At 48.8% G+C, this 27,442-nt stretch overlaps 2 protein-coding genes across 2 annotated transcripts; one reads left to right on the forward strand and one right to left on the reverse strand.

Annotated features, from left to right (window-relative positions):
- Window positions 1-658: 658 nt before the first annotated feature.
- polr1a (RNA polymerase I subunit A) lies at window positions 659-19,055 on the reverse strand. The gene is made up of 33 exons (XM_062476138.1): window positions 18,883-19,055; window positions 18,483-18,687; window positions 18,199-18,348; window positions 17,881-17,991; window positions 17,643-17,728; window positions 17,365-17,465; window positions 17,137-17,223; window positions 16,848-16,956; window positions 16,400-16,751; window positions 15,916-16,038; window positions 15,422-15,649; window positions 14,937-15,191; window positions 14,587-14,778; window positions 11,955-12,104; window positions 11,647-11,830; window positions 10,347-10,429; window positions 10,081-10,239; window positions 9,733-9,831; window positions 9,463-9,615; window positions 9,269-9,351; window positions 8,995-9,160; window positions 7,895-8,116; window positions 7,476-7,690; window positions 6,711-6,878; window positions 6,452-6,587; window positions 3,483-3,643; window positions 3,267-3,396; window positions 3,052-3,162; window positions 2,679-2,954; window positions 2,169-2,369; window positions 1,706-1,823; window positions 1,390-1,554; window positions 659-1,139 (listed from the first exon to the last, which is right to left on the reverse strand). Exons 1-33 carry the CDS (start codon window positions 18,957-18,959, stop codon window positions 1,039-1,041), a joined length of 5,157 nt encoding a protein of 1,718 aa, XP_062332122.1. The 5' UTR covers window positions 18,960-19,055; the 3' UTR covers window positions 659-1,038.
- A 217-nt stretch (window positions 19,056-19,272) lies between these two features.
- ptcd3 (pentatricopeptide repeat domain 3) lies at window positions 19,273-25,643 on the forward strand. The gene is made up of 24 exons (XM_062476836.1): window positions 19,273-19,380; window positions 19,616-19,668; window positions 19,772-19,811; window positions 19,893-19,938; window positions 20,050-20,118; window positions 20,303-20,407; window positions 20,505-20,628; window positions 20,726-20,829; window positions 21,011-21,087; window positions 21,293-21,380; window positions 21,497-21,557; window positions 21,849-21,931; window positions 22,187-22,331; window positions 22,515-22,565; window positions 22,881-22,970; window positions 23,067-23,095; window positions 23,342-23,448; window positions 23,546-23,624; window positions 23,716-23,806; window positions 24,117-24,202; window positions 24,411-24,559; window positions 24,711-24,752; window positions 24,873-25,031; window positions 25,357-25,643. Exons 1-24 carry the CDS (start codon window positions 19,292-19,294, stop codon window positions 25,400-25,402), a joined length of 2,013 nt encoding a protein of 670 aa, XP_062332820.1. The 5' UTR covers window positions 19,273-19,291; the 3' UTR covers window positions 25,403-25,643.
- Window positions 25,644-27,442: the final 1,799 nt, after the last annotated feature.

Raw genomic sequence — 27,442 nt, forward strand, 5'->3', positions numbered from 1 at the left:
ACACAATCTTGTACCATTTTAATTTTTTTGTAATATTTGTATTTTTATATTGTAAATTACTGCAACTTATATTTTATTTTATATTTTATTGTATAGTTTATTTTAATTCTAATTCCACTTAGTATTGCTAGTTATGCACCCTTAGTATAGTTAGTCCTCATATTTAAATGTTAGATTCATATATGTTTAATGTTTGCACCTTCCTGCCAAAGGAAATTCCTTGTCTGTGCAAACTTTCATGGCGAATAAAACCCATTCTGATAAGAAAATATGTAAGTATAGCTGTATTTGTCCTCACAAGGGGCAATTGGTTGTGCACACACAAACAATAACACACAATATTAAGGTTATATTAACTACCATTAAGCCACATAGCATTACCAAAAGTTAACGTTGTACATAAAATGGTAGTCTGTGTTAGCAGGAAATTAAAAGTGGCACAATTATGGGGTTGACAAAATTAGAACAATGTCAACATGCACTTAACCCTGGAAAGCACAACCTCTCACTATTTTCACTAGAGTAGCTACATGGCAGGTGTTGCTTTGAAGTTACATGTTGTAACCTTAATGTAAAGTGCTTAATAAGGACTATCAACTTTGGCCTTCCTACTCGATCAGAGAATTATATTACACTATGATTAATCACAGAGTCTGGGAACATGAGAAACAGTTTATTTCCAAAAACATTATACCATTGCTGGATATCTTGTGTATGTGGACTATATGCAGACTGTTTTGTGTGTTTTTATTCTGCCAAAAGAAATAAAATGTAACAGCCCCTTGATGAACCTGACTAAAATAACGGTGGAAATATGGAAACATGTTTTACAGATATCAATTACTCAAGCCACGATCACAGTATTTGTCAACAAGACTAAAAACTCAACAACCCCCCCAAATAATAACACACAAAATAAATTCATTGCAAAAACCATCCTCTCTCTTCATCTCCTGAAACAACATGAGTCAGGCAGAATAACACCCTTTGCATGACATCAACATTACTGACTGTGGTGTAGTTTGCATAATAGGCTATTTATTGCAATGGCTGTTTTAGGTCAAAGAGACCAGTTCCTCCTTTGACCACCTTACCCACAACCAGACAGGCTGACGGTGAACGCAGCTTATCACTGGAACCTTGGAGAAAAAAACACAGAAAAAAGCATTCACTAAGAAGGTTGGACTGCACAGAACAACTGCACTATTCACCATTCAGTTCTGTTAGATCTACTTTGCAGATAATCGTTTTTCTTTACTGTAAGTCATGACTGAACTGATTGGCAGGTGAAAGCTATATAAGGCCAACATCCTGCTGTGACCCATCCCTGTCGAGGCAGGAAGTGATGGGAGTACATTTTGGGAAAGCTGAGGCAAAGCTTGCCCTTACCCAGCATGGTGGCTTGCTTTAAGAACTTGTAACTGGTCTCGAAGGTCATCTGCTGAAGGGGGGAGGAGTTGGACTGAATGGCGAAGCGGTTGAGTGGTTTGTAGACGCCCTCGAAACACATGTAGTCTGCTACAAGGGACAGGTGTCTGGGGTCCACCTCGATTCCTACACACACAGTAAATTAGGTTTACAAATGTATATGATCTATATACTATATCTAGGACAAAATAGATGCTTTAACATCAAATGTTTTCATGTTTATTCACGTACATGCTACAGTACTAGATCAAACTAACTGCTGGTGTGGCTAAGTTACCGTAGACAGCGAAGACATCTTTGATCTCCTTCTCGATGACACGGAGAGCCACCTCGATGCCGTAGGTGTTGGCCATGGCATGCACTTCGTTGGAGTAGAGACGGGTCACATCCAGAATCTGGAAGAGCAGTAGAACCAGGGGCCAGTTGCATAAACTTAGTTTAAGACTAGTTTTAGCCTTAGACTCTCTTAAATTGTCAGGTTAGACTAGTCTAACTAAGCCTGTCTGTTGCAGAGGACAACATAAATGTTCTAACTTAGACAATAGAACCAGAGGACAACATATAGGGTCTAACTTAGACAATAGAACCAGTAAACTACATACACGTTCTAACTTACCGGTAGACAGTAAAAGAGCAAAATATGATGGGTGTGTGTGGTAGACAGCAGAACAGCAGAAGGGTGTGCGTGTGTAGCAGACAGTATGACAGCAGTATATGAAGGGTGTGTGTGTGTGACCCACATCACTATGGTTAAATAGCTCATGCATGTTGATGCCCTCGGTGTTGAGCAGGGTCTCCTTGGCACCCTGACGCGTCGTGACCTCGCTCAGTAGACACCTAGTGATCCCCTTGGTCTCCACGACGACGGCATTTTGGGCCAGCGACACCACCAACGAGGTGAGGTCGAAGTGAACCTTGGCAACCGGCAACACTATTGTCACCTGGTGACACAAGAAAGAAATACTACAGAATCCCAGAAGTAGAGGAGAATCCAGGAATTGAGAGACTCGACAGATCAACAGTCAGAGATGGCGAGACAGCAAAACAAACAGAGTCAGACGAACAGCCAGACAGACAGTCAAACAGCCATCCAGACATACAAAAAGCCAGCCCGACAGATAGGCAGGCAGTCAGACACACAGACAAACAAACAACCAGTCACTCAGACAGTCACAGACAGACAGAGAGGCAGACGAACAGACAGACAAACAGACAGCCAGTCACTCAGACAGACAGACAGACAGACCCACCTCACACCAGAGTCCGTCCCGGGTGTCGTAGCTGTAGTCCTCTATGGAGGTACTGCTTTCTAGAACTGCATTCACCCTCATCATGTCCATCTCACTGTTCATGGGCTCTCTTCCGGCTGTGTTGCCTGCTCCTGCTCCTCCTACCTCAGCAGCAGCAGAGTCAAGGCTCGCGTCCTCCTCATGGGGGGATTGCTCCTCCACCTGCTCCTCTCTCTCCACCCCCTCCTCCTCGTCCTCCTCCTCCCCTCCTTCGCCCTCCTCACTCTCATAGTCCACCTACGGACATAGGACACACACACACTATCAATTTGCACACAGCACTACCTTTGGGAAGATTATTTGTACCCTCACAGAGATCAAATAACGTGTGTACCTCCTCCTCTTGTTTCTCTCTCCGTTTAGCATCCGAGGCGTCGGCGTCTCCCTCGTTCCCCTCGTCATCCACAATCCTGCTCTCCTCTTCTGCATCCCCCTCTGCTGCCTCCTGCACACAGAGCGCACACACACACACACACACACACACAGGTGAGGAAGGGAGGGAGAGAGCCTGAAGGTGCCTGTGTGTGTGTGCGTGCGTGAGTCACTCACCAGTCTGGCAGCCGAGTCCCCCATGTCCTGGTCCTTGTCTTGGGATGTGGCCTTGCGTGTTTCCACAGCGTTGATGGAGGATAGCTTAGCGTTGCGCTTCCTAATGGCTTCCAGCAGAAGGCGGAAAAACCTAGAGGGGAGGAGAGGGGCTGGGGTTACCGGGCCTCCTAGAATTCGGCGAGAACACGTCAGTTCAGCCGCCCAGATCCCACGTACCTGGTCTCCATGTAGCGCAGGATCTGCTGAGGCGACAGCAGCTTGTCATCTTGGTAACGCTGAGGAGGGAGGAAGTGGAACTTGACCTTGAAGACGCGGTACTTCTGCCTCCTGTGCAACTCCACGCGTAACGTCTCCAGCACGTCCACCTTGTGGAGGACCTGGGAACAGCGACAGAGAGACCCCGGGGCTAGAACAGGAAAGGGATAGCCTAGTATAGCTAACACCACGTAAATGATCATGACAGGAGATCACACTGGCTGGGCTGGGAGCGGCGGAGGGGGATGGGCTCGAGGGGCCTTAAGTCACCCACCTAAGCCCCCCCCCCTCCCTCCCCCATAAACGTTTTGTGTGCATTGAATTTGTTCATTCTAAACTCACAGAATGTATTGTGTTTGTGAGGTAATGTGCATCTAGCCGTATTAGTAGTACTTAGTAGTATTATTTGTTATTGGGCCAAAACTCTTTAGCACTTGCTATAAACAATCCAGTCCCCCAATCACAAAACTCCAGGGTTGCTGCTGATTGGGGGTGTAGGCTGGGGGCATGCTACTGAGTGCTAAAGACATGGGGTTTTCCTCTATTTTGGACAATAATCCCATTTTGATATCTAAAATATGGAGATTAGACAGTGAATTAAGTAATAATGCCGTTTTATCATCTCACTCACCACCACTACCATTGAGATGGAAGCCTGGAGCATGTCTAACAGAGATGGGTGCAGGTCCTCAGAACAAACTGGTCTAAAATACTGAGGGAGAGCTTTTTGTTTGCAAATTCTGGGGGTGATTCATAACTCAAAACTCCTCCATACTGGATGAAAACCAGAAATGTGTTTTTTGCAGAAATCAAACGCACGATAGCTAAATCTGCCTACCCAAAAAGATTATTCTGGCTACGCCCCTGACACAAACATGTTTCTTTGGTGACCACACAAAAATAATAACATATATCACACTTCACAGTGTGATATTGTCTCATGTATGTGTGAGTGGGAGGACTGAAAAGTTGTCTGGTTAGCTGTGTGTCACAATGCTTGTTATATCACTTAAAGACGCTGTAAAGCAGAACTGAAAATGAGTTTTCAGTCCCTCACACCACAGAAGAATGTGTTGTTAACTACCCATCCAAATTTGCCGTCTTCTCTGCTTGAGACTGGGGGTGCGTGTCGCCTGAAGGAGCTGAAGCTCCACCCCCTGCGTGGAAGGTGCCGCCTCTCTCAAGTACCTACGACCCGGATAATGGACGGTACGGCAAGTGAGAGGGAGCCATGCAGTGATTTGACGTAGATAGGTCATATAAGTCTATGAGATAGGTAGATAGGTGGCTGTGATGTAGATAGGTTGGGTTTTGCCCCGCCTATACAAAACCTGAGCTGAAAAGGGGTGAGAAACTCCACGAAACGGTCTAACTCCACATTTCAGTGCGACAAAGTTTGGAAAGCATGTGCGCTTTGCACATGCTTTCAGCAACTCATTTCACACGTATATAATGTACTGAGTAGCAAATCATGGAATTTGCTTTACAGCTTCTTTAACATTTACCAGGAAAGAGCTCAATCATATCTTTTCAGAGAGGTCAGGGAAGAATGTTTACAGTTCTCCTATATTGGCCCAAATGGATGAACTGTTGTTTTGCTTCCCTCTGGAAAATGAGTCAACATAAGTGTTTGTATCCCACCCCCCCACCCTTCCCTCTGTGAAGCGCATTGTGTTGCCTCCTGGTATGAAATGTTCTATATAAATAAAGTTTGATTGATTGTTTATGCTTGGGCAATACTTGGCGCAGCGTTCTAATATCAGTTGAGGAACTGTGTGGGGTTGTAGTAGAGTTAGTGTGCTGTTCCTGTTCTGACATGACCTGAGGCCTGTTCCATAAAGGCCGCTCAAAAAAGTTGGACTTAAAGTCCCAAACCTGACTTGAATGAGTTTAATTAGTCAATGCGGGCTAAAGCGGTTCCATAAAGGCCGATTTCAGCTCACGCACTCCTACTAATTCAAGTCAGATTTAAGTTGTCAAGCTAATTGCGCGTGCACCCTATTCTTAAGCAGCCCGATAGGTAAAACATGGATCATACAATCCACCACGGCAAAAGCAATGCACACGGCCACGTGACTTATTCCAGAAAGAACGTTCCCTTTAAGCCTTGTACTATGACAGCTCCTTCATCCACCGCTTCATCAAAATAAAATGACACGCCATGATTGACGTGAACGATAGGCTACGTAGGTCAAGGTCCTTTTTTAGACCTTTACTTTGTTGATTAAAAAACAGACACCCTCTAAACACATCTAAATAGACTATTTTGACATTGTTTTAAATAAATAGCCTACTATTAATCAATACATTACCCAGTAGCCTAACTTTTTAACATGGTTTTGTGTCGGTAAAATGGAGGATAGATGTAGGCTAGCCTACTGTTAACAGTTATATAGCTATGATAATTTTACTCTGATAATTTAGATTAAGATAGGCCTATGCCTGATGCCTAAACATTTGAAATCACCAACTAACATATAGCCATACGTTTAACGTGGCTATGGTAATGGTGTGTATCAAATCATTGTTCATCATTGTTTAATGCATTAAGCTAAATGTTGTAGTCTATGTAGGCTATTTAAGTTGATTTTCTATAAATGTATCCTACATATTGAACTGATGAGAATAAGAAAATGAGAATGTCCTTGGTAAATCATCGTTTTCCCTTTGGGTCAGTGTTACAAGAAAGTCTGGTTACAAGATAACAAGATTAACTGGTGAACTGAGTTTGAACTACATTGAGCTAGCTTTATGGAACCGAATGAACTGAAAATAAGTCACACTAACTGACATAAGTCTGGCTTATTCGGTAAACTGGCTTTATGGAACAGGCCTCTGCACAAACAGAATGGCCTGGTTGTTGTTGTTGTGATCAGAGGGGATGTTCTGCTTGATGGAATGTTCTGGGGTGTTTTGGGGTGTTCTCTGACCTCGGTCAGACACACACGGGTCAACTTCTTCTTCAGGACCTTCACCCTCTTCAGGGCCTTCTTGGTGTTGAACACTGGAACCCTCATCATGGGGGTCTTGATGCTGGAGCTGGCGATCATCAGGATCTCCCTCAGCCTGTGTGGGGGGGGAGAGATAGTGAGCAGAGAGTAGAGGTAGAACATTATCTCCAGTATAGCAGAGGGAACAACAAAACACACAAATAATACTGGTTTGTGTTTGTGTGTGTGTGTGTCCTACCTGGGTATTCCCAGCGTGACGTTCATCTCCCCGCGCCCGGCGAAGTGGAAGGTGTTCAGGGTCATCTGGGTGGAGGGCTCCCCGATGCTCTGTGCCGCCAGCAGACCCACCGCCTCGCCGGGGTCACATAGGGAGCGCTGCCACTTCAGGTGCAGCAGCTGACGCAGTCTGGGTGTGGGTTTAGAAAAGGGTGTATGTGTGTTGGGTACTGAAACCCGGTAGGAATTGGAATAAAACGCAAATTTGACTGAATGCAAAACAGTTATTTTAAATGGACTTTGTCACATGTATATGGTATACATGTACATGTATAAATCACATGTATATGGTGGATAGAAAGCATTCAGTCATAGTTCTCGCAGTAACACCATTTCCTGAAGGCAACATGACTGAGGAGTCTTCCTTCTTTGTTAGGCTGTCACTCATAATTCCACGCCCCTCTGAGTTAATCATTATCCGGCTTCCACAGTGCTTGATAACAACCCATTCATTTGAAACAGGTGTGCTGGAGCAGGGAAACATCTAAAACATGCAGGACAGCGGCTCTCGAGGACCAGGGTTGTCCACCCCTGCAATATACCGTGAAGTATAATATACTAACAGTACAGCACAGACAACACTAGGGAACATTTAGAGCACAGCTGAGTGGAGATGAACAGATACAGTAAAATGAAGAAGGTAGACACCAGAGTTGAAGCTAAACAGACAGCACAGGAGATAAACATTCTCCAAAACAGCAAAGCTTTGATCTCTAGGGGTCCTGACCTATCAGTGTCCAGGTGCTGTGAACGAGGACCGGCTTCCTGTCGGGAGGTGACTTCCTGTAGGTAGTTCTCTACGATGGTGTGGAAGGTCTCTGACACAGAGCCGAAGGCCAGGTCTGGCCGCAGGCAGGACAGGCAGGGCTCAGGGCAGTGAGACGTCTTCCTGCTGTACTTAGACAGGCTGGCCGGGTCCAGTTCCCGCCAGCGATCCACCAGCTGTACACAGTAGAAGACCTCCTTAGAACGCAGTATGTCGGGGTGTGTGTGTGTGTCTCTGTCAGGGTGCCTGACTGCCTGTTTAGTTTTTGTGTTTTTGTGTGTGTGTGTGTGAGAACTTTTGTGTGTGTGTATACCTCTGTGTCTCTATGTGTGTGTGTCTGTGTGTCAGTATCTGTGTGTGTGCGCACGTGCGTAAGGCACCTGCAGCGTGGCGTTCCCCCTGCCGTTGGTCAGACTGCTCCCCTGCAGCTGGGCCTTCAGCTTGGCCAGCTTCTTCTGGGAGAACAGCAGGAAGGCCCCCTGGCGCGGCCCCGGCTCCTCCCTCTTGGAGCGCCAGCGCTGGACGGAGCTGAAGTGCTGCGCGGCCGCCTGAGGGTCCAGGCGGGCCAGGACCTCGTCCAGACACCGAGCCTTACGGATCACCTGCGGAACCGTCACATGTCTGCATTTAAGGCCGATTTATACTTCTCCGTTTTTACGGAGACGGACACAGGGAACGCCCTCTCCGACGAGGAATTCCCTCTCCGTGCCCTCTCCGAGCCCCTCGGAGAGCTCTACGTGAACCTCCTGATTTTCCTGACTATCCCTCTGTCCGTCCGTCATTTTACGGATACCCCTTGGCTGTGATTGGTCCGTATTAAGAACCGCTTGCGTCAGGGGCGGGGTTGCCGTGATAAACAGGACGAACAGAATCCTTTGACCGCCATTGCTGTAAGTTTTTACAATTCATATTTCAGCTAAACAGTACATGTAAATCAGCATCTGAATTAAAATGTGACAAGAAATGGGCAGTGTAGTTGCTGAAAATGTGCGTATTTTATTGATGAAACGGCTCATTTGTACATTTGCTCCGACTTCTCGATAACCTAGGTAAATAAACACTCGACGACGACTTACAAAAAACCGTTGCGCCACCTACTCTTCTGGCGGTGAAGTGTTTTCAGCACCCACAGCCTTCGGAGTACTATAAATTCAACCAATCTGTCCGACTCCGTCCGTCCGTAACGGAGTCGGAGAAGTATAATTCGGCCTTTAGCCAACGCTTTTCTCCAAAGAGATATGAGCACAGCGGATGAACGAGGACTAGGAGTGCATGGGTTTGAGAACGTGACGGCGGTGAGCGACGAGGAACCGCCTGTATTTATGAGGGCGCCGTGCAGCCATCCCATCATCTCAACTGTAATACTGCAAGTCAGAGAATGAGTTTCGGAGTTTGTGCGTATCTAACAGTTTTCAACGTTATTTGGGGAAAGCTTCCCGTTCTTCCTCATTGTCCTAGAGGAAGAGGTGTGTATGTGTACCTCGTAGTTGTCCTGGAGGAAGGGGAACTGTTTGGACTGGAGGAACTGGGTCTTGGGGATGTCCAGGCCGTCCTCTCCGTACAGGAACTGGACCACGCTGCCGTCACTGTCCCTCACCGTCAGGTCATACTGGACCACCAGACCCTCCAGGTGCTTAATCACACATCTATAACACGGCACAGCAATGGAGTAAAGAGGAGAGGAGGCTGGTTACCAGAGGTTGAGAGGGAGAGGGGAAAGAGGCTTGAGAGGAGGAGGACATGATGAGCCTCACCTCTGCAGGTACCCAGACCTGCTGGTCTTGACGGCCGTGTCCACCAGCCCCTCGCGCCCCGCCATGCAATGGAAGAAGAACTCCTGGAAGAAACACACACAGACACCCCCCCGGAGACCCAGACAGGCTGCATCAGAACCAGACACCTCCAGGGGGAGCAGAGGGACATGTTATTGCGTCGGTGTGGTGTTTACCGGGGGCTTGATGCCGGTGAGGAAGCGCCCGGACACGAAGCCTCCAGACCGCGGCGAGCTGTCGTAGGGCTGGAAGCAGGGCAGGGACTTCCCTGTGGGCATCAGGGGAGGCCGGCGGCCTTCCAGCTCGATCTGGCCCAGCAGGCAGGAGATCTAACCAACACAGGGTGAGGGGTCGACATGGGTGGGGGTGGGTGAGACTGAATGTTTACATGCGTGTGTAAGTGTGTGTGAGATTTTTGTATATTTATGTTGTGTGTGTGTGTGTACCTGCATGGTGTTGACAGTAGAACCCTTGGCTCCAGACTGTACCATGAGCTGGAGGTTGTTGTCTGGGAAGGAGCAGTGCAGACCCAGAGGCATCACCACCTGCACACAGACATGGTTAACACGGGACGAATACCTCACACATGGCCTCACACGCCACCTCGCACTACCTCACTAACTTCCTCACTAACTTCCTCACTCACTTCCTCACTCACTTCCTCACTCACTTCCTCACTCACTTCCTCACTCACTTCCTCAATCATGAACACAGCTTATCCACTAACCTGGTTGCATCACCATCTACAAACCAGACAGGTTCTACAACACTAACTCCTCCCACTTGCCACAGACCTTGTTGATGTCGTTGTTGACTTGATTGGCCACCTCCTTGAACTTGAGGTCGACCATGTTGAAGTCTCTCTGGTCGGGGTTGAGGTGGGCGTCCTGCCAGCGTCCCCGCGCCTCCTCCTCCCCCACCCCCTCCGCCAGACTGAACGTTGCCTGCAGGGCCTGGGAACAACAACAACCACCACGTCAACGACAACGAACGACAACACTGCCCTGACAGGGAACCTTGTCGTGGAATGTTGGTCCCTGCCCTGTCACCCTGGTGTCACCTTGGTGCCACACTTCAATGACTCCTGGATGATCCTCTTCCTCTGTCGGTTAGCCCCTTCCTTCACCAAGATGTCTTCCACTCCTGAAACACACACACAGGGTACGTCACACGGTGTGTCTGCGTGTGTGTGTGTGTGTGAGTTTGTGGTGTGAAAGTGTGTGTGTGTTGGTTCGTGGTGTGCCTTTGTAATTCAGTGTAACACATGGGTATTGAAGAGGTCTGTCCTTAACCACAGAACAGTTAACAATCATTAAAGATCATGATTACTTTATTACTTTTATACTGTTTGAAATGCGCTGATAATAATAAACAATGTTTGAACTATGCCCTTCTATATTAGCTCATGAGAAAATGCCATGTCAGGGCCATTTCTAGGAGCCCTATCTAAAGCCAAAACAAATGCTATCTAGCACCATAAATGCAGCGTTTTCTGTCTGTGCTTGCGAAGGCTGTGTTGATGTCACCCCCTAACATGGCTTATGGGACTAAAACCTCCCATATTGTTAAACTATTTAACTGCCCTTCATTACTGTATTCTTTGTGCAGTCCTCTGAGATGCTCAACTTGTATCAGATAGCTGCACCTTACAGATCTGTAATACGTACATTGATATTGTCTTGAACTTGTGCTTGGCAATTCACTTCACTGACTTGGTACTTTCACAGCAATTGGGTATTATGTAATACGTCTTCATTATAGATAACTATCCAGCATAATTCAGACAACCTTCACAGGGAAAATAAGCCATCCACTGGAACAGCCAATGGTGGAACAGCCATGGTGGAATCATCTCCCCACCTCCATCAGAGACACTGACTGTCTCTCCACCTTCAAGAAAAGGCTAAAGACGCACTTGTTCCGGGAGTACAACGGTACTTAAGAATGATTTGTTGGATCATATGTTAGTGTATTTCCTCCAGGAACACAATGACACTTACTGAGGGACTTGTTGCACTTGTTGGTTAGTTGTAACTTGAATTACTTGTGCTCGCTGTGAATTGTATTATGGAAGTCGCTTTGGATAAAAGCGTTTGCTAAATGAATAAAAGTAAAAAGCCAATATGCAAACACTCATTATCTCGCAATGCAATCCTGCATATATTCAAATACCCCTCGCGTGACAGTTGGTCTATAACTTTGTGTGTGTTTATGGCTGTTTGAGAGAGTGTGTGTGTGAGAGTGCGTGTATGTGAGACTGTCTGCGTGTGTGTGAGAGTGTGCGTGAGACTGCGTGCGTGAGCGCGTGTAAGAGTGAGAGTGCGAATGTGCGTGAGAGAGTGTGAGCGTGTGCGAGGTACCCATAGTAAATCCCCGGTAGAGCTGCAGGTAAGCGGTGAAGAGGCGGGCCAGACAGCTGAGCAGCTTGCCGCTCGTCTGTCCTCCGTAGAGCTCGTAGCAGCAGTGGACCAGGCCGTAGGCCGAGCTGCCGTAGTGGGCCTTGTCCAGCACCCCCACCAGCAGCTCCCCCTGGCGGAACAGCACCTGCGGCAACACCTCGCTGGTCATACAGAGCTCCCAAACACCCTCCGGAATCTCCTATCATGGCCATATTGTGTGTGTTCCTGCAGGTCAGGTGTGTGTGCGGGGGGGGGGGGGGCGGGGTTACCTGAGAGTCACACATTGTGTCAGGAGAGTAGCCTGGAACGGGCCTGGGTGGGTTCTTGATCCAGGCCTTGGAGGGGATCTTAGCCTTGCCCGTCAGGTTCAGAGGAAGGGCCTGATTTGGTATAACGTTAAGCAGCAATGTTGACACCACCTGGAACACACATACACACAAAATCTGGTTAAACTAACTAACTGTTGATTCGGTGATTTATGTGTGTGTGTGTGCTGTAGACAAGGACGTAAAGTGAAATGAATCCCATGCTTCTCTTCACGCCCTTGTGCTGACAGAGACATGGATTCGCCCAGAGAACACAGCAACTCCAGCTGTTCTTTCTGTCAACCACTCGTTCTCTCACTCACCCTGCTCAACCGGGCAAGGCTGGGAGTCAGGTGGCTGAGCGGTGAGGGAATCGGGCTAGTAATCCGAAGGTTGCCAGTTCGATTCCCGGCCGTGCAAACTGACGTTGTGTCCTTGGGCAAGGCACTTCACCCTACTTGCCTCGGGGGAATGTCCCTGTACTTACTGTAAGTCGCTCTGGATAAGAGCGTCTGCTAAATGACTAAATGTAATGTAAATGTAAGGTGGTGGGACAGGTTTGCTCCCATCTCCACATCTTAGATACACATCCACTACACTGTCACTGCCAAATCTCGTCAGCACGTCATTATGTGACGCTAACTGATCCTATCAAAGCATTCTTAGTAGTCCTCTACCGCCCATCAGGTCCGCTAGCCAACTTTGTGGAGGAGCTGGACATGCTCCTCAGCGTCCTCCCGGATGATGGAACCCCGCTGATGATCCTTGGGGACTTCAATATCCACCTCGAAGGAACGCAGGCCTTCGACTTCATGTCTCTGTCTATGACTTCTTTCAACCTGACGCTGCTGAACACACCGGCGACCCACAAGGCAGGAAAACAGCTCAACCTCGACACGCAACTGCATCACTGACTTAACCTCTGTAACCCCACTGCACATTTCTGATCACTTCTTTATCCAATTCTCCGTCTCTCTCCCTCCAACTCCTCCTACCTCCCCACCCCTTGTAACTTTCCGCCGCAATCTCCGCTCCCTTTCCCCCTCCATTGTAACATCCTCCCTCCCATTGATGAGTTCACGTCTCTCCCCACTGACACTGCCACCAACACCCTGATATCTACATTAACTGCGTCACTTGACACTCTCTGTCCCCTGTCAACCAGGCCTGCACGGTCTTCTCCCTCCTGCCCGTGGCTCACGGAGGCTCTTCGTGAAGAACGGTCCACCCTTTGCGCAGCTGAGAGGAGATGGCACAAGTCCAAAGGTGGTCTGGACCTCAATAAGTATCACTTCCTCCTTAAATCCTTTTCTGCACACACAACGGTCAGTAAAACGCACTACTTCCTAAACAAAATTACCTCTGCCTCAAACCCTCACAAACTTTTCTCTACCTTCACCCTCCTTAACAGACTAACCTTACAGACATCTCCGCCCGGATGACCGAGCACCACCTCCAGCTGAACCTCGCCAAAACAGAACTTCTCATCATCCCAGCCAAACCCTCCATCTCCCACGATCTCTCAATCACCCTGGGATCTGCGACGGTGACCCCTTCATCCTCTGCCAGGAACCTCGGGTTACCATGGATGAATAGCTCTCCCTCACGACCCACATTGCTACAGTCTGCCGGTCGTGTACATTCACCCTCTACAACATCCGGAAGAGATACCTGTCAGATACCACCCAGGTGCTAGTCCAAGCACTTGTCCTTTCCAAGTTGGACTACTACAACTCGCTTCTCGCCGGTCTCCCAGCATGCGCAACCCGCCCTCTCCAGAGGATTCAGAATGCAGCAGCCCGCCTGGTCTTCAACCTACCCAGATGCCCATGTCACCCCTCTCCTCATCTCCCGTCTCCTGGCTACCCATCACGGCCCGTATCAGATTAAAGAACATGGTACTGACCTTCCGAGCGGTGAACGGGACTGCACCTGCCTACATCCAGTCTCTCCTCCAGCCTTACACCCCCACCCGCCACCTACGGACTTATTCTGACAACCGTCTGGTGGTCCCACCTCTCAAGAGCGCCCGCTCCCAACCCAAGCTCTTCTCCTGTCTGGCCCCCCAATGGTGGAATAATCTCCCCACCTCCATCAGAGACACTGACTGTCTCCCCACCTTCAAGAAAAGGCTAAAGACTCACTTGTTCCGGGAGTACAACGGTACTTAAGAAAGATTTGGTGGATCCGATGTTAGTTTATTTCCTCCAGGAACACAATGACACTTATTGAAGGACTTTTTGCACTTGTTGGTTAGTTGTAACTACTTGTACTCGCTGTAAATTATATTACTGTTGCTTGCTTTCCTACAGGTACAGTCTTGCACTTTTGAGGTTCATGTTGTTTAATTTGTAATTTGTTTAACTACTTGCTCTTATGTTTCTTCCCATTGGCACTTACTTGCTTTTCACAATGTATGCTTCATGTTTTGGCTACCCGCATTGTTTTTGGGGCTATCTCGTTGTTATATGATCATTGGCCTATGCACTTTTGTAAAGCTCTCTCTTGGAAGTCGCTTTGGATAAAAGCATCTGCTAAATGAATAAATGTAAATCCAGTGATCCTGACTTAATGTGTCCCTCTGCTGGTACCGTACCTGTTTACCAGTCCAGAGCGGGTGTGGCTTGATGACGGCGGGGGGGAGGAGCTTGACCCTGCCAACCTTGTCGGTCAGGCCTCTGTACACCAGCTCGGTGTACTGGTCCCTGGAGAAGAAGCACCCCCTGGTGGTCATCCTGGTGCCTGACACCATGTGGTCCTGGATCAGCCCTGCCAAGGGCTTCCCGTCCTATCAGGACAGAGACACAGAGAGACAAGAATGATAAGGGGGGGGGGGGGGGGGGGGGTGAGAGAGTATGTAAATGTGATATAACCCACCTCAAAGGTGACCTTTACTGAACCTGCTTGCTGACCAGGGTGTAGGTGAGGGGTCAGGGTGAATCCTACCTTGGGGACCAGGTACTGCTGGTCGGTGCTGACCAGGGTGTAGGCCTCGGCCCTGGCCAGCTCGCTCTGAGGGAAGTGGGCGTTCATCTCGTCCCCGTCGAAGTCAGCGTTGTAGGCCTTGCAGTTGGCGTAGTGGAGGCGCAGCACCTTCTCCCCAGGCAGGATGCGGGCGCAGTGGGCCTGGATGGAGGGCCGGTGGAGGGTGGGCTGGCGGTTCAGCAGCAGCACGTCACCGTTCTTGATGTGCCGGTTCACCTGGGGGACGGAGCAGAGCTCTTGGTCGGCCTCCGTTTTACAATCTTCATGGACAGTGTGTGTGTGTTTGTGTGTGTGTGTGGGGGGGGTTATGTCTGTGTGTCTTACTATCTTCAATGGCTGTGTGTGTGTGTGTATGGTGGGGGGTTGTGTGTGTGAGCCTTACTATCTTCATTGGCTGTGTGTGTGTGTGTGTGTGTGGGGGGGGGGGTGTTATGTGTGTGTCTTACTATCTTCATGGGCATCTTGTGTCTCCCGGGGCAGGGTGTGAGCAGCTGCTTGGCGATGGCCTCCCTCTGCGTGAGGCTGCTGCTGCTCAGGATTGTCTTGCTGCCGTCCTCGTTGATCACCATGATGGCCCCGGGGTGCACGTTGGGCCCGTTCAGCACCGCCTGACGCAGCTCCTTCACGTTCCACGGCGTGACCGGCTGCGGGTACGTCAGCTTGGTGGCAAACACCTGGCGAACAGAAGCACGAGTCTAAGAACAGGCTGGCTGAGAATCGGGGTGTTAGCTAGTGATGTTAGCTAGGTCACCTGGCTAGATGGAGGACAAGGAATGAAGGGAAAAACTGGGTTTGTTTGGCTTGTGAAGGAACTGCAGAGTTATGTTAATGAAGCAATTAGGGATGTGGTTAAGCGTGCTTTTGGTCAGATATTTATCAAGATGTAAATAACAAGTTGCTGTTACCATAAGGAAAAAACTTGATCTAAACAAATAGTTACCATAGGGATGCCAATTTCATTTGTTCCGATGTACATGTCCGGGCAAATGACAGAGCGAGCGGCGAAGTCCACTCTTTTACCCATCATGTGCTTCCGGAACAATCCATCCTTCTTCTCAAGGATCTGAAAGGAGCGAGTGAACAGGATGGATTACTTTATTTCTCCTTGAAGAAGGGAAATATTAGTAAAAGGGAATGATGGGGGGAAAGGGGACACACACACCTTGTTGTCTGTTTATGATTAAAGTTAACTATACGTTCTTGGCAGTGTACCCATTAGCCTAGCAAGTGCAGTTGCTGCAAGCGCTTGTATTCAAAAGAAGCTCAACTCAAATAATAATAAAAAATATGTTTTCCATGACAGGAACAGATAGGAGCAAAAGAAGATACAGAAGATAACCAGAGTAGGCTGTGGTTAGGTACAAAACGCATAAGAGAACAGCGCAAAATATGAGAATAGAAGGACAGTCTCCGTGGTTACGCGCCTGTCGTATGCCGGGGTACTTCTCCGCAATGAGCTTGTCCATGTCGCTGTCGAACACGATGTTGACGTGGCTCTGCAGCCTGATCCACACGTTGTACAGCTTGTCTGTCAGGGTGGCGCCATGGATGGCTGTCAGGAAGGCCTGGTCGATCTTGGAGGGGTCTGCTGCTACCACCTGTGGGGGGGCGGGGAGCTCGGTCTCTCCTTCCTCTCCTTGCTCAACCTGCAGTTTCTCTCCAGCGATCATGGCCAGCAGCTTTTGGATGACCCCGCAGTCCTTCATCACAGCCTGCATGTTGACCGTTTGGCCGTTGGTGAACAGCTGGTCTCCTAGACGGTTGACTGGCCGGTATCTTGAGCGGAGGCAGAAAAGGGGGGCAGCGTTAGATAGCATACTTAGAATGAATAAATGAATGAATGGAGGGAGTGGGTGTGTGTGTGTGTCTGACCTGCAGGGAGGAACCACTAACATGTCCAGGAAGAAAAGGTCTGTGAAGACAACTTCCTTTGAGCCCTGGATCTCCTCCAGCCCAGGGAAAAGACACTTCAGGAAGAACCCTGAGACAGAGAGACAGAAACAGGAAACACATTCAACAGACGTCTTAAAAACAGGGGGCCCTTCGGTTCCCTTTGCAGAGGCTCCTACCCTCTAATCATTCTACTGATGTAGAAGCAAACCAGTGTGTGATTAGTGTGCCCATGGTGTGAGCTGTAATTATGAACTCTCAGTCCACCTACCTTCTTTCTCCCACACCTTGACAAGGTGGTCCTTGGCGGTGCTGGGGGTTAGGTAGCCTCGCTTGCCCGCCATCGAGTCCTCCGGAGCTGGGGAAGAAGACAACAGTTTGGAGGAGAACTTACTACAACAATAGTACCAAATAGCCAAGTACACAAAATGGTAACATTGTGTTGTCTAGTGTATAATGAGTCCTTGAGCAGACAGGTAGCAAGAATGAGGAATGATACCTGAAACGATGACTGTGTCTGGTAGATTTTTCTGAATGGAAGCTGGCAGGGTAATGATGAGCTTGCTGTTGTGCTCTCGACGCACCTGAGAGCGCCCGCACCTGGGCGAAACAGACAAGAACACAGCTGGATTGGCACGGGGCACCCACACAGTTAGCCTCAACGGTAGGCTTGCAAAAGCACCACCCCTGACTGCAACTGTGTAGCAGTGGCAGGACTATACCACTGACCGTGCTGGTGGGGGTCTGCCCCCCTCTACTAGGGGGCTCGCTACTAACCTGCAGTAAGGACACTTCCTGGAGTTCATGTGGACCCTCCAGAAGGCTGTGATCAGGCTGCTCCTCTTCTCACACAGGTGTTTGATCTGAGGCAGCGACAGACAGACAGAGACAGATGGTGGGGGCACAGTTAGAACACCAACAACCATTTCAGGTGACACACTTACCATCCACAAGTCAACTTCTCTTTCTCTCTCTCCTCTCTTTCTTACACACACACACACACACACGTCCTTACAGGTAAGTCATGCTGGTTATCTCCAGCCTTCTTGGCGAGGACTCCTTCACAATATTTCTCCAGAGTTTCCTGGATCTCTGCACCAGAGGCCTGAGCATTACCCTCGAGAAACTAGACACACACAGACAGACAAACAGACACAAACAGAGAGAAACGGGTCAGACAAGTATGGAGGGAGGCAGAGACACAGGACAGTCAGAAAGCAGGCCAAAACGTTTTTCTGTTTTTGGCAAAAACACATGACCGTGGATTCCTAGTAGAACATTCTGGCTCACACTGACGGTACAGTCCCTGCTCGAGAACGTGCCGCTAGCTTACCTGGTTGAGGACAGGCTCCAGCTCATAGACCTCCAGCAGAGCTCCAGCATTCAGAAGCTTGAGCTGGTTTAGCAATAGGTGGATGGCAGCTCGAGGGCACAACAGCATGTGGCAGTTCAGACAGGAGCCCCGCACCAGGAGGTAGAGTTTCTACAAAACAATGAGAGGAGGAGAAATGGATGAGGACGCTGACGGTTAGGAGGCACTTGGTGCGTTGAATCATTGACCAGGGCCAACAACACAACTGCAGTGAATGAGATATGGGGGTTGTAGCGTTAGCTTACATCGAAAAAGAATGGATTGTAGACAGGCAGGGGTAGCTCGATGTGCCCTAGGTGGCCGGGGCAGTTGTTAAAGTCCTGCATACAGGTGGAGCACACCTCCTTGGAGTCCGATGGACCCAAAGAAAGGTCGTATAGCCCGTTGGGAGCCACATTCCCGACACCATCCAGGAACCTGTAGTTCGTTATGGTCTTGACGCTAAGCTTTCTGAAAAACACGATATAGGACACTGCTTGTTTATAATGGGTTAAGTCGTTTCAAGTCATATAGGTATCATCTGCTACCAAATTGATTACTTTAATTGACTACAAAATAATAATATGTGGGCTATGCTACTGTTATAACTATCCAGTATTGACAGTCAATGGCGTGTTATTGGTGCATTCAGGACAGTCTCCTTACCTGATCTCTTTTGCAGTATACATGCCAAATGACATGCCTTCCAGTCGCCGCCATGGCACGTCTTTTCCGAACAGCATTTTGGAATAATATCCAAGTATACGGATTTATTACAGTAAACACATATCCTACGCAGAATCCACATGCGTTAGGAAGTTTTACCACACGTGGGGCATCTGACGGGACGTACCATTACAAAGCTTGCGAAAGCAGCGAAAAATATGAATTTAGCTGTCTGGTTCCTTCACAAAGTACACATATATATACATTTTCAAATATAATTACTTATTTAATTGTACATAAAAAATGCAAAGGTAAAATAAGTTCCACCGTTAAAATATGTTGTTATTTGTGTACCCTTTTGAATCTTAGATGGTTTCTTCCTCCCATAAGCCTCGAGTGTGTGTTCAAGATGGCGGCCCCCGGTAAACATGTAGGGTATTACATCCATAGAAATAGTCGCTTTATTCTCACGAACTTGGAGCAATTATATATTAACAGGTACGTTTTGTATGGTAACATCAATTATGAATTTGCATGTAAGTACGTTCAAATGCGTATTTATCTGATTGGAAGTAATACTTAATCCTCAGTACTGCAGTGACAGGCTGTTGACAGGCGAGGTCACACACACACCTTGACAACATTGGCATATCGTCAATTAGCTATGATGAGAATTTAACCGTATTACACGAGTTGGGTGTAGTAGGCGTAATGCACATAATGTTCGTTTCAGGAACTTTAGTTGGAGTGCAGCAGGGTGCCAGCAAAGTGCATCATCTCAAACAGGTACAGGATCTGTCATTGTTGTCATCTACATTTAAGCTCAAGTATCAGCTGGATAGCGGGCACGGTGTCACAAGCGTTGCTAACGCCATTCATATTATTACAGTGTCTTCAGAGGATATAGTCATCCCCAAAAAGAAAACATGGTATGCGTGTCATTCATTCTTTTACTTGGCAACTTGGAAGTGGTACTTCAGTGACATGTGACCATTTTTTTTTATCTCCAGGTCGAAAGAAGCTGTACTACAAGCCCTGGCATCTACAGTCAATAGGGTAGGACGCCATCTCACTGTCTCATCTATGCCCTTATCAGTCGGACTGTAAAACAAAGAAGCTGCAGCCTGTTTTAGATGATAACCTGGCGGTGTCTTCATTCCTCTACAGGACCCCACAGCCCCTCACTACATGTTTCAGGACGACCCTTACCTGACCCCCCGAAACAGCGGCGAGTTTGTAAGTCCGGGGACACGTTAACATTGTCCACCATCTCTCTTCTCTCAGCAAATAATGAGCTGGTCTTACACGAGTAGTGGAGACAAGCACAGACCTGGCCGGCCATGTTAGATGTGACAAGCGATGGAAGGTAGCTAGGGAGATGTGATGGTCCTAACCCCCCCCCCCTTCTGACCCCGTGCAGAGGCTGTACTCCCTCTCCCAGGAGGCAGGACGAGCAGCAGCAAAGTACTTTGTCAACACACACCCAAAGTTTTTCAAGAAGGAGTTCGCTGAGCCACACATACCAGTGAGCAGGAGGCTCAGCCAGAACATTTATCAACAATTATTTATACTACAAGTAATGATGAGGAGGAACTACAATGTGTGTGTGTGTGTGAGTGTAGTGTCTGATGCCAGAGTCGTTGGAGCCCGTTCTGGAGGAGGTGAGTGAGGCTGCTCTGGTAGAGAGGATCTCCCTGAGGAAGGTTCGTGCTGCTGTGGACATGTATGACCAGCTGCTACAGGCTGGTAGGTTGCACACACACACACCTTACATACTAGAAGAGCATTGGGAGAGCTAAACAAACAAGTAGTGACAACAGTGTGTGTCTCTCTGTCCACTCAGGAACGGCGGTCTCTTTGGGCGTGACCAATGACCTGCTGGACCTGATAAGTTTCTATTGCGACCGGAACCCTGCACAGGATGACAAGCCAGATACAGAGGAGACGGTGAGAATTACTCTGGATGCGAATGCACAGAAAACCGTCTCGAGCTGCGTAGCGACACAGTTTGGCAGTGCGTCGGTTGCATCAAACCCTGGTCTGAATGTACATCTTAGTGTTTCTCAACTTACAAATGTAAATGTCAACTGTAGTGGAACCCTGTTTCTAACTGTGCTCTTCTCCCCAGGAGGAAGTTCCGGATGGGGGCTGGAAGAAGAGGGGGAAGATGAGGAAACCGTCCGACCCAGTCCAGTTGGTCTGGAGGTAGGAGGGGGGGCGGTGGGGGGGCTTTGGGGTGGGGGGTGCTGAGGTGGGGGAGGGGTGGGGGGGAGACCATGGAGTTTTTCTCCACGCCTAACTTGGCTAGAACAAACGAACATGCCGACCTACAGGGGTTCTAGAAAAGGCCGGACTGCTAGAACCACCGAGCTGTGTGCAGGTCATGTTCATGTTGTCGTGTGTGTTTCAGGGAGAACAACAATGCAGAACGGATCTTTAGCCTGCTTCCGGAAAAAGACAGTCGCTCCTATTGCGCCCTCATCAAAGGCATGGTCAAGGTCAGTCACATTTGACCTTTACTAGACTAACATAAAGTTCCTCATCCGAGGGCTCGGTAACCAAGCTGTGTGTCTGTCCAACCCAATATGACAGAAGTGTGTGTGTGTGTCTTCAGCACGGCGCCCATCCCAAGGCCTTCAGCATGTACACTGAGCTGCTGAACAACCGTCTGACTGGTGGGTCTCATCCTGCCGTTGTGTGTCTACAAGCATCGCACGAGTGTGTCAGCGATGAGCACATCAGGACAGCTTTGAGACTAAATAAGAAAATGAACAATCGAAACATAAAAGTGTATCAGTGATTAGCACATTCTAGAATACTGTAGATCCAAGGATAGCTTTGAGAGTAAATACGGGTTAAATATACTGAAGCACAAATGGAACTGAGAAGGGGGAGTGAGGAATGTTAAGAGGGGGCGTGGTCGTGTTGGGTTGCCATGGTACTGATGTCGGATCCCCTTCCTCCAGCGGACATCCACACCTTCAACGGTCTGATCAGCGCTGCTCCGTTTGTCAAAGAGAAGTACAACGACAAGTGGGACCTGGTTGTGGTGAGTGTGTGTGTGTGTCGTGGAAGACTCTACATTGCGGTCTTGATGACTCGCTTCCTGGTCCTCTCTCGGAACAGCCTCACCTTCATCCTTCCCTCCCTGTCTTCGCCCCCCCCCCTCCCTCCCTATCCTCGCCCCCCCCTCCCTCCCTCCCCTCGCCCCCCCCCTCCCTGTCCTTGCCCCCCCCCCCCCCTGTCCTCGCCCCCCCCCCCCCCCTCCCTCCCTGTCCTCGCCTCCCTCCCTCCCCGCCTGTAGGAGCTGTTGAAGCAGATGAGTTACCAGAAGATCCAGCCCAACCTGCTGATGTTCAACACCACACTGAAGGCCTTGGCCTACTGTGGTCCCCTGAGCCGCGCCCAGGCCATGCCCCTGCTCAGTGAGATGAAGGCTATGGGCATCGGTCAGTACGGAGCCACGCTCACACTCACACACACACACACACACACACGTGTTGTGCTATCCCTAGTTCTGGGGTCTTACTCACTGCAACCCCCTCCTCCTCCTTTTCTATCTTTCTCTCTGTTTGTCTGTCTCTCTCTCCCTGTCTCTCCATCTGTCTCTCTCTCTCTCTCTCTCTCTCCAGCCCCCAGTCTGGCAACATTCAAGCACCTCCTGCGCATCTTCCATAAAGCAGGTCAGTACCCCTCCTGTCCTGCAGGGGCAGTGTTACTTCATCAACCTTTTAGTACGGGGGTCAGATGGCTGACTAGGTAGGGAATCGGCTATTAATCAGGTTGTGGGTTCGATTCCCTGGCCATGCCAAATGACGTTGTGTCCTTGGGCAAGGCGCTTCACCCTATTTTCCTCGGGGGGAATGTCCCTGTACTGACTGTAAGTCGCTCTAGATAAGAGCGTCTGCTAAATGACTAAATGTAATGTAATGTGGTAATACAGGACCCGTGGAGTTACCTCACATGCCTTGTTTTCTTTCCTCTCTCCTTCCCTCCAGCCCTGACCAGCCGAGCCAAGTCCAACATGTTACACGACGTGATGGCAGAGGTGTCAGGAAAGAGCTTTGTGTGTCAGGACCCTGAAGATGGTAGGGGCCGTGGGACATTCTGGATTGTTCTTTTGCCTCTTTGGTTTGTTGGCTGCACCCCTCAGACTCACCCACTTTTTGTTTTTGTCTTTCCAGTGTATTTCTTCTCACAAGCCATGAAAATAGTAAGTTGTGTGTGTGTGTGTGTGTGTGTGTGTGTGTGTGTGTGTGTGTGTGTGTGTGTGTGTGTGTGTGTGTGTGTGTGTGTGTGTGTGTGTGTGTGTGTGTGTGTGTGTGTGTGTGTGTGTGTGTGTGTGTGTGTGTGTGGATTTAAGGTAAGTTTAATCTTCCTGGGATTTGGAGAAGCCCATGTTGAAGGCTACGGTTAGGGTGTGTATGTGTGTGTCTGACCTGTGTGTGTCTGTCTTCAGTGTCTAGACACCAAGGACATTGAGATGGGATACCAGGTTTACAACCTTTCGCAAACAGGAGAGAACTGGAGGCTGTTAGGAGACACCTACCATCAAAGTATCTTCTAGTGAGTGTCTCTCAACTGGGATTTTTACAAACTTACACACATTGTCTGTTTAGTCCTGCTCACCCAATTTATGTGTGTGTGTGTGTCTCCTCTCCAGTGGACGATTTTTCAGCCTGCTGTGTTTGATGGAACACATAGATGTGGTGCTGAAGTGGTACAAGGAGCTAATCCCCTCTGTGAGTATACACACACTTGCTTCCTCACACACACACGCCCGTCACAACTGTAGTTTTAATCCAACGTGTGTGTGTGTGTGTGTGTGTGTAGCTATACTACCCCAACCCCCAGGGCATGATGGATCTTCTGCAGGCTCTGGACACTGACGGCAGACTAGACCTGATCCCACAGGTCTGGAAAGGTGAGTGTGGCTCACCAGTGAAGTTCTGCGTGCTCCTCTGGTTCTCAGCCCTGAAGCTGAACATGGAGCGCATCAAACCTGATGGGGGGGGACTGAGACTGGAGGGCTGGTGAACTGGCTGATGTCTGTGTTGATTCATTCTCTCTCTCTCTCTCTCTCTCTCTCTCTCTCTCTCTCTCTCTCTCTCTCTCTCTCTCTCTCTCTCTGTCTCTCTGTCTCTCTCTGTCTCTGTCTCTCTGTCTCTCTCTGTCTCTGTGTGTGTCTCTCTCCCTCTTCCGCTCTCTCCCCCTCCCTCTCTCCTCTCTCCCAGACATCCGTCGTCTGGGCCATGACAACAAGTCCACTGTGGTGGAGGAGGTTCTGACTCTCATGGCCAGAGACAAACACAGCCCTGAGGTGAGACACGCACACACACACACATAGTATTACATTGTATGTACTGTAAGGTGTATGCAAATGTATTTTTTATATATATTAGAAGTGGTTAAGATGTGGATGCACTGAGTATTCAATAAAACAAATTGTATACCTCCATGTTATCTCAACTACTGCTTCTATACAATGTGTGCACTAAATCAATCCTGCATGTGTGTGTGTGAGTCAGGTCCAGGAGGCGTTTGCCGCGTGTGCCCTGGACGTGAAGGCGGTGTACCAGCAGGGGAACCGGGGGCAGGAGGTCCTGACCTGGTCGGTGTCTGCCCTCACAGACGTCACCTCCCTCCTGCTGGCTGCCCACAACACCCAGCAGGCCTGGTGAGGGCTGGGGGGGGGGGGGAGGGGGGAGCTTAGCTGGAGTGGGGTAGGTAGGAGGGGGGTGTGGGGGGGGCAGGTCCCTGGATGTTCGATAGTATCAAATGTTCATGTGCTTTTGTGAATTTAGAGGCTGAATGTTCCCTCTCTCCAGGGACATGCTGACGCTGTTCAAGACCAAAAACAGGGTTCCACCGTAAGTTCGTCTGTCCTACAACTGTTCCGCCTCGTTCCGCCTGCTCGACTCGTCACAAGTCTGGGACTGCTGGCCGTGTTATTGGCCCGGCTGTGACCCGACTGTCTCTCTAACCCACAGGAAGGAGCTGTTGGACAACTTCCTGTCAAGCTGCAGAGGCGATGGCGGCTCTGAGAAGGCTGTGAAGCTGGTGAAGCTGTCTGCCGACTTCTGCCACCCCTCCACCCCCGGCCTGGCTGCCAGGGTGCTGCAGGAGTTTGAGCTCACCGATGAGCAAAGGTACGGGAACACGCGCACTCGTTCCAGCTCTACACCAACCCACACATTACATTACATTTAGTCATTTAGCAGACGCTCTTATCCAGAGCGACTTACAGTAAGTACAGGGACATTCCCCCCGAAGCAAGTAGGGTGAAGTGCCTTGCCCAAGGACACAACATCATTTTGCACGGCTGGGAATCGAACTGGCACAACCTTCAGATTACGAGCCCGACTCCCTCACCGCTCAGCCATCTGACTCCCACACGCTACAGATACGTCTGTTTCATGTTTCATTCGGCCTCGGTTGTCTTCACCCTCCACCTTTACGCTCTCCTGTTTGCAGGGCTGCTGTGTCTGAGTTTGAAGTCGCTGCGGAGGTCAGCAACTGACAGCAGCCGGGGACTCTGGGATGTCTGTCTGTGTAGAGCGTACACCTGTACGCAGATGTGTTGAATCATGATCAATAAAAACACAATTCTATGTTTAAAACTAGACTCAACTACAGGAAGTTATGTTGATTCTGATCATCAGTGTTAATAGCTGATTTGTAGGAGTGTATTACTGGTGCCACTTCATTGACTTATGGCTTGTTTTTTGTTACGTGTTAAATATACATTAAAATTCATTACAATTTAAGTTTGGTGAAGAGAGATTTGATTATTAATTCTGCCTTCAGCAGAGTATAAAATAACCAGTGATGTACAAAAGCAACATTTCACTGATTGTGGACACACAGAAGTATATGTCCAGTCTTTAAAGATCCTGTAAAGTAAATTCCATGTTTTGCTTCTAAGTACATTATATACGTCAGTGTGCGAATTACGGGGGGGTTTGGGGGGGTCTGACCCCCCCCCCCCCCCCCGATTAAGGCTCGGACCCCCCCAAAAGAGGTAAAAACCACAGGTCGGGGGGGGGTCGATACATTTATATATCGTTTTTACCTGTAATCGTAAATATCACAATATAGTTACCATATTCATTCAATAACAGGTTATCGATACACAGAAATTTTGACTTTATGGCAGGGAATATCACACTATTACACTGACTGCCATAGTCAAAATTCACTCAATAAACACAGCGCGACCAGTGCCCAATAAAACTCAAGAAACACCGCGCGCGGAGAGGCAGTTCTCTACAGTACAGTACAGTTTCGGGTCTAACCGCTACTGCGCGCGCGAGTGACCAGGCAGTGTGCAATACAGAAGCTTGAATCACCTGTGTAGCGGTGCGTTCTGCATCGTGAGAAAGTGCAAGAAAGGCAAGTTTGCTATCTAATACCCCAAAAATCTGTCACGAATGTATTTGTAATGGCAAGTAGCTGTAGAATATTCACAAGAATGTTAATGATAGAAACATTAACCACCAACTTAAAAGATGGTTATCGCTAGCTCTATATCAAGCAAGATAGCTCCATTTGTCTGTCTCATTGCTTGTCAGAATCTGCAACAGTCAGATATGTTCCTCTGGTAATCAACTTTTTTATTTCAGAAAGAAATGACTACAAACAATAGTGTTTGTAGTTTTAGTAGTGCGTTCGTGTGTACCATTGTCGTGCCGTTCACTTGGTTGGGGCGGCGGCAGGGGTGAACTTCGTCCCGGGGGGAGGGGGGGGGGCACTGAGTTGACCCCCCCGATTGTCATTGTATAATTGCACACTGATATACGTGTGAAATTAGTTCCCGAAAGCATGTGCAAAGCGCTAAAACTTTGCACTGAAATGTGGAGTTAGACCGAAGAACAGTTTCTCTTCCGTTTTCAGATCAGGTTTTAATGGGCGGAGCCAAAAAATGCCCTATCTACGTCATTTCGCCCCATCTACGTCAGATCACTGAATGGCTCCTCCTGCTGTACTGTTAATGTAGCTTACATCAGCTAGCTAGCTAGCTTCGGGATGTCTCCCACCACCCGCAACTGCATCTTCCCTGGATGCAAGAACTCCAGCTGCGCTGCAACGCCATTTAAGTTCCCTGTTGATAATGAAAGGAAAAATAGGTGGATAGATTTTGTGAAGAGCCACGCTCATGGAAAGCTTCGGATAAACTCCAACAGCCGCCTCTGTGCCACTGACCATTTCACGGCGGACAGTTTTAACATGGACCAGAGACAGACGGGGTTCACCAACACACGGCTTCTCTTGCAGCGCGGAGCCGTACCGAGCATCGCCCCCCCGGCCGTTCATCCTCCTGTCGCACCTGGACCATCCACCGCCGCCAGCAGTTCATCTCTCAGTTCTGTGTGCTTGTTATAATTATACTAGATAACTTTTCCAGAGGTATCTCTGCTATAATTAGTGCAAACCGCTAACTTGATATTAGGCTACTCGGTGTAGAATGATGGTATTTTGGTGAAATGTTAGCTAATGTGCTAGAAGTAGTTGGAGAGCTCACTGCTGTCTCTGCTGCAAATGTTTACTCCTGTGTTACAGC

Source organism: Osmerus eperlanus, chromosome 13 (assembly GCF_963692335.1).
Source record: "Osmerus eperlanus chromosome 13, fOsmEpe2.1, whole genome shotgun sequence".
Lineage (NCBI taxonomy): Eukaryota > Metazoa > Chordata > Actinopteri > Osmeriformes > Osmeridae > Osmerus > Osmerus eperlanus.

What these genes read in the sequence shown, in the direction of transcription:
- polr1a (XM_062476138.1), bottom strand. Translation starts at nt 18,959, where the DNA reads ATGCTGTTCGGAAAAGACGTGCCATGGCGGCGACTGGAAGGCATGTCA. An exon ending in ACACAATGTGTGACTCTCAG is followed by an intron (nt 11,831 to 11,954) that starts GTAACCCCGCCC and finishes GTGTTGCCGCAG; the next exon opens with GTGCTGTTCCGCCAGGGGGA. An exon ending in CTGCGCTACATGGAGACCAG is followed by an intron (nt 3,397 to 3,482) that starts GTACGTGGGATC and finishes CCTCCCCTCTAG; the next exon opens with GTTTTTCCGCCTTCTGCTGG.
- ptcd3 (XM_062476836.1), top strand. Translation starts at nt 19,292, where the DNA reads ATGGCGGCCCCCGGTAAACATGTAGGGTATTACATCCATAGAAATAGT. An exon ending in GAGCAATTATATATTAACAG is followed by an intron (nt 19,381 to 19,615) that starts GTACGTTTTGTA and finishes TGTTCGTTTCAG; the next exon opens with GAACTTTAGTTGGAGTGCAG. An exon ending in ACAAGGAGCTAATCCCCTCT is followed by an intron (nt 23,625 to 23,715) that starts GTGAGTATACAC and finishes GTGTGTGTGTAG; the next exon opens with CTATACTACCCCAACCCCCA.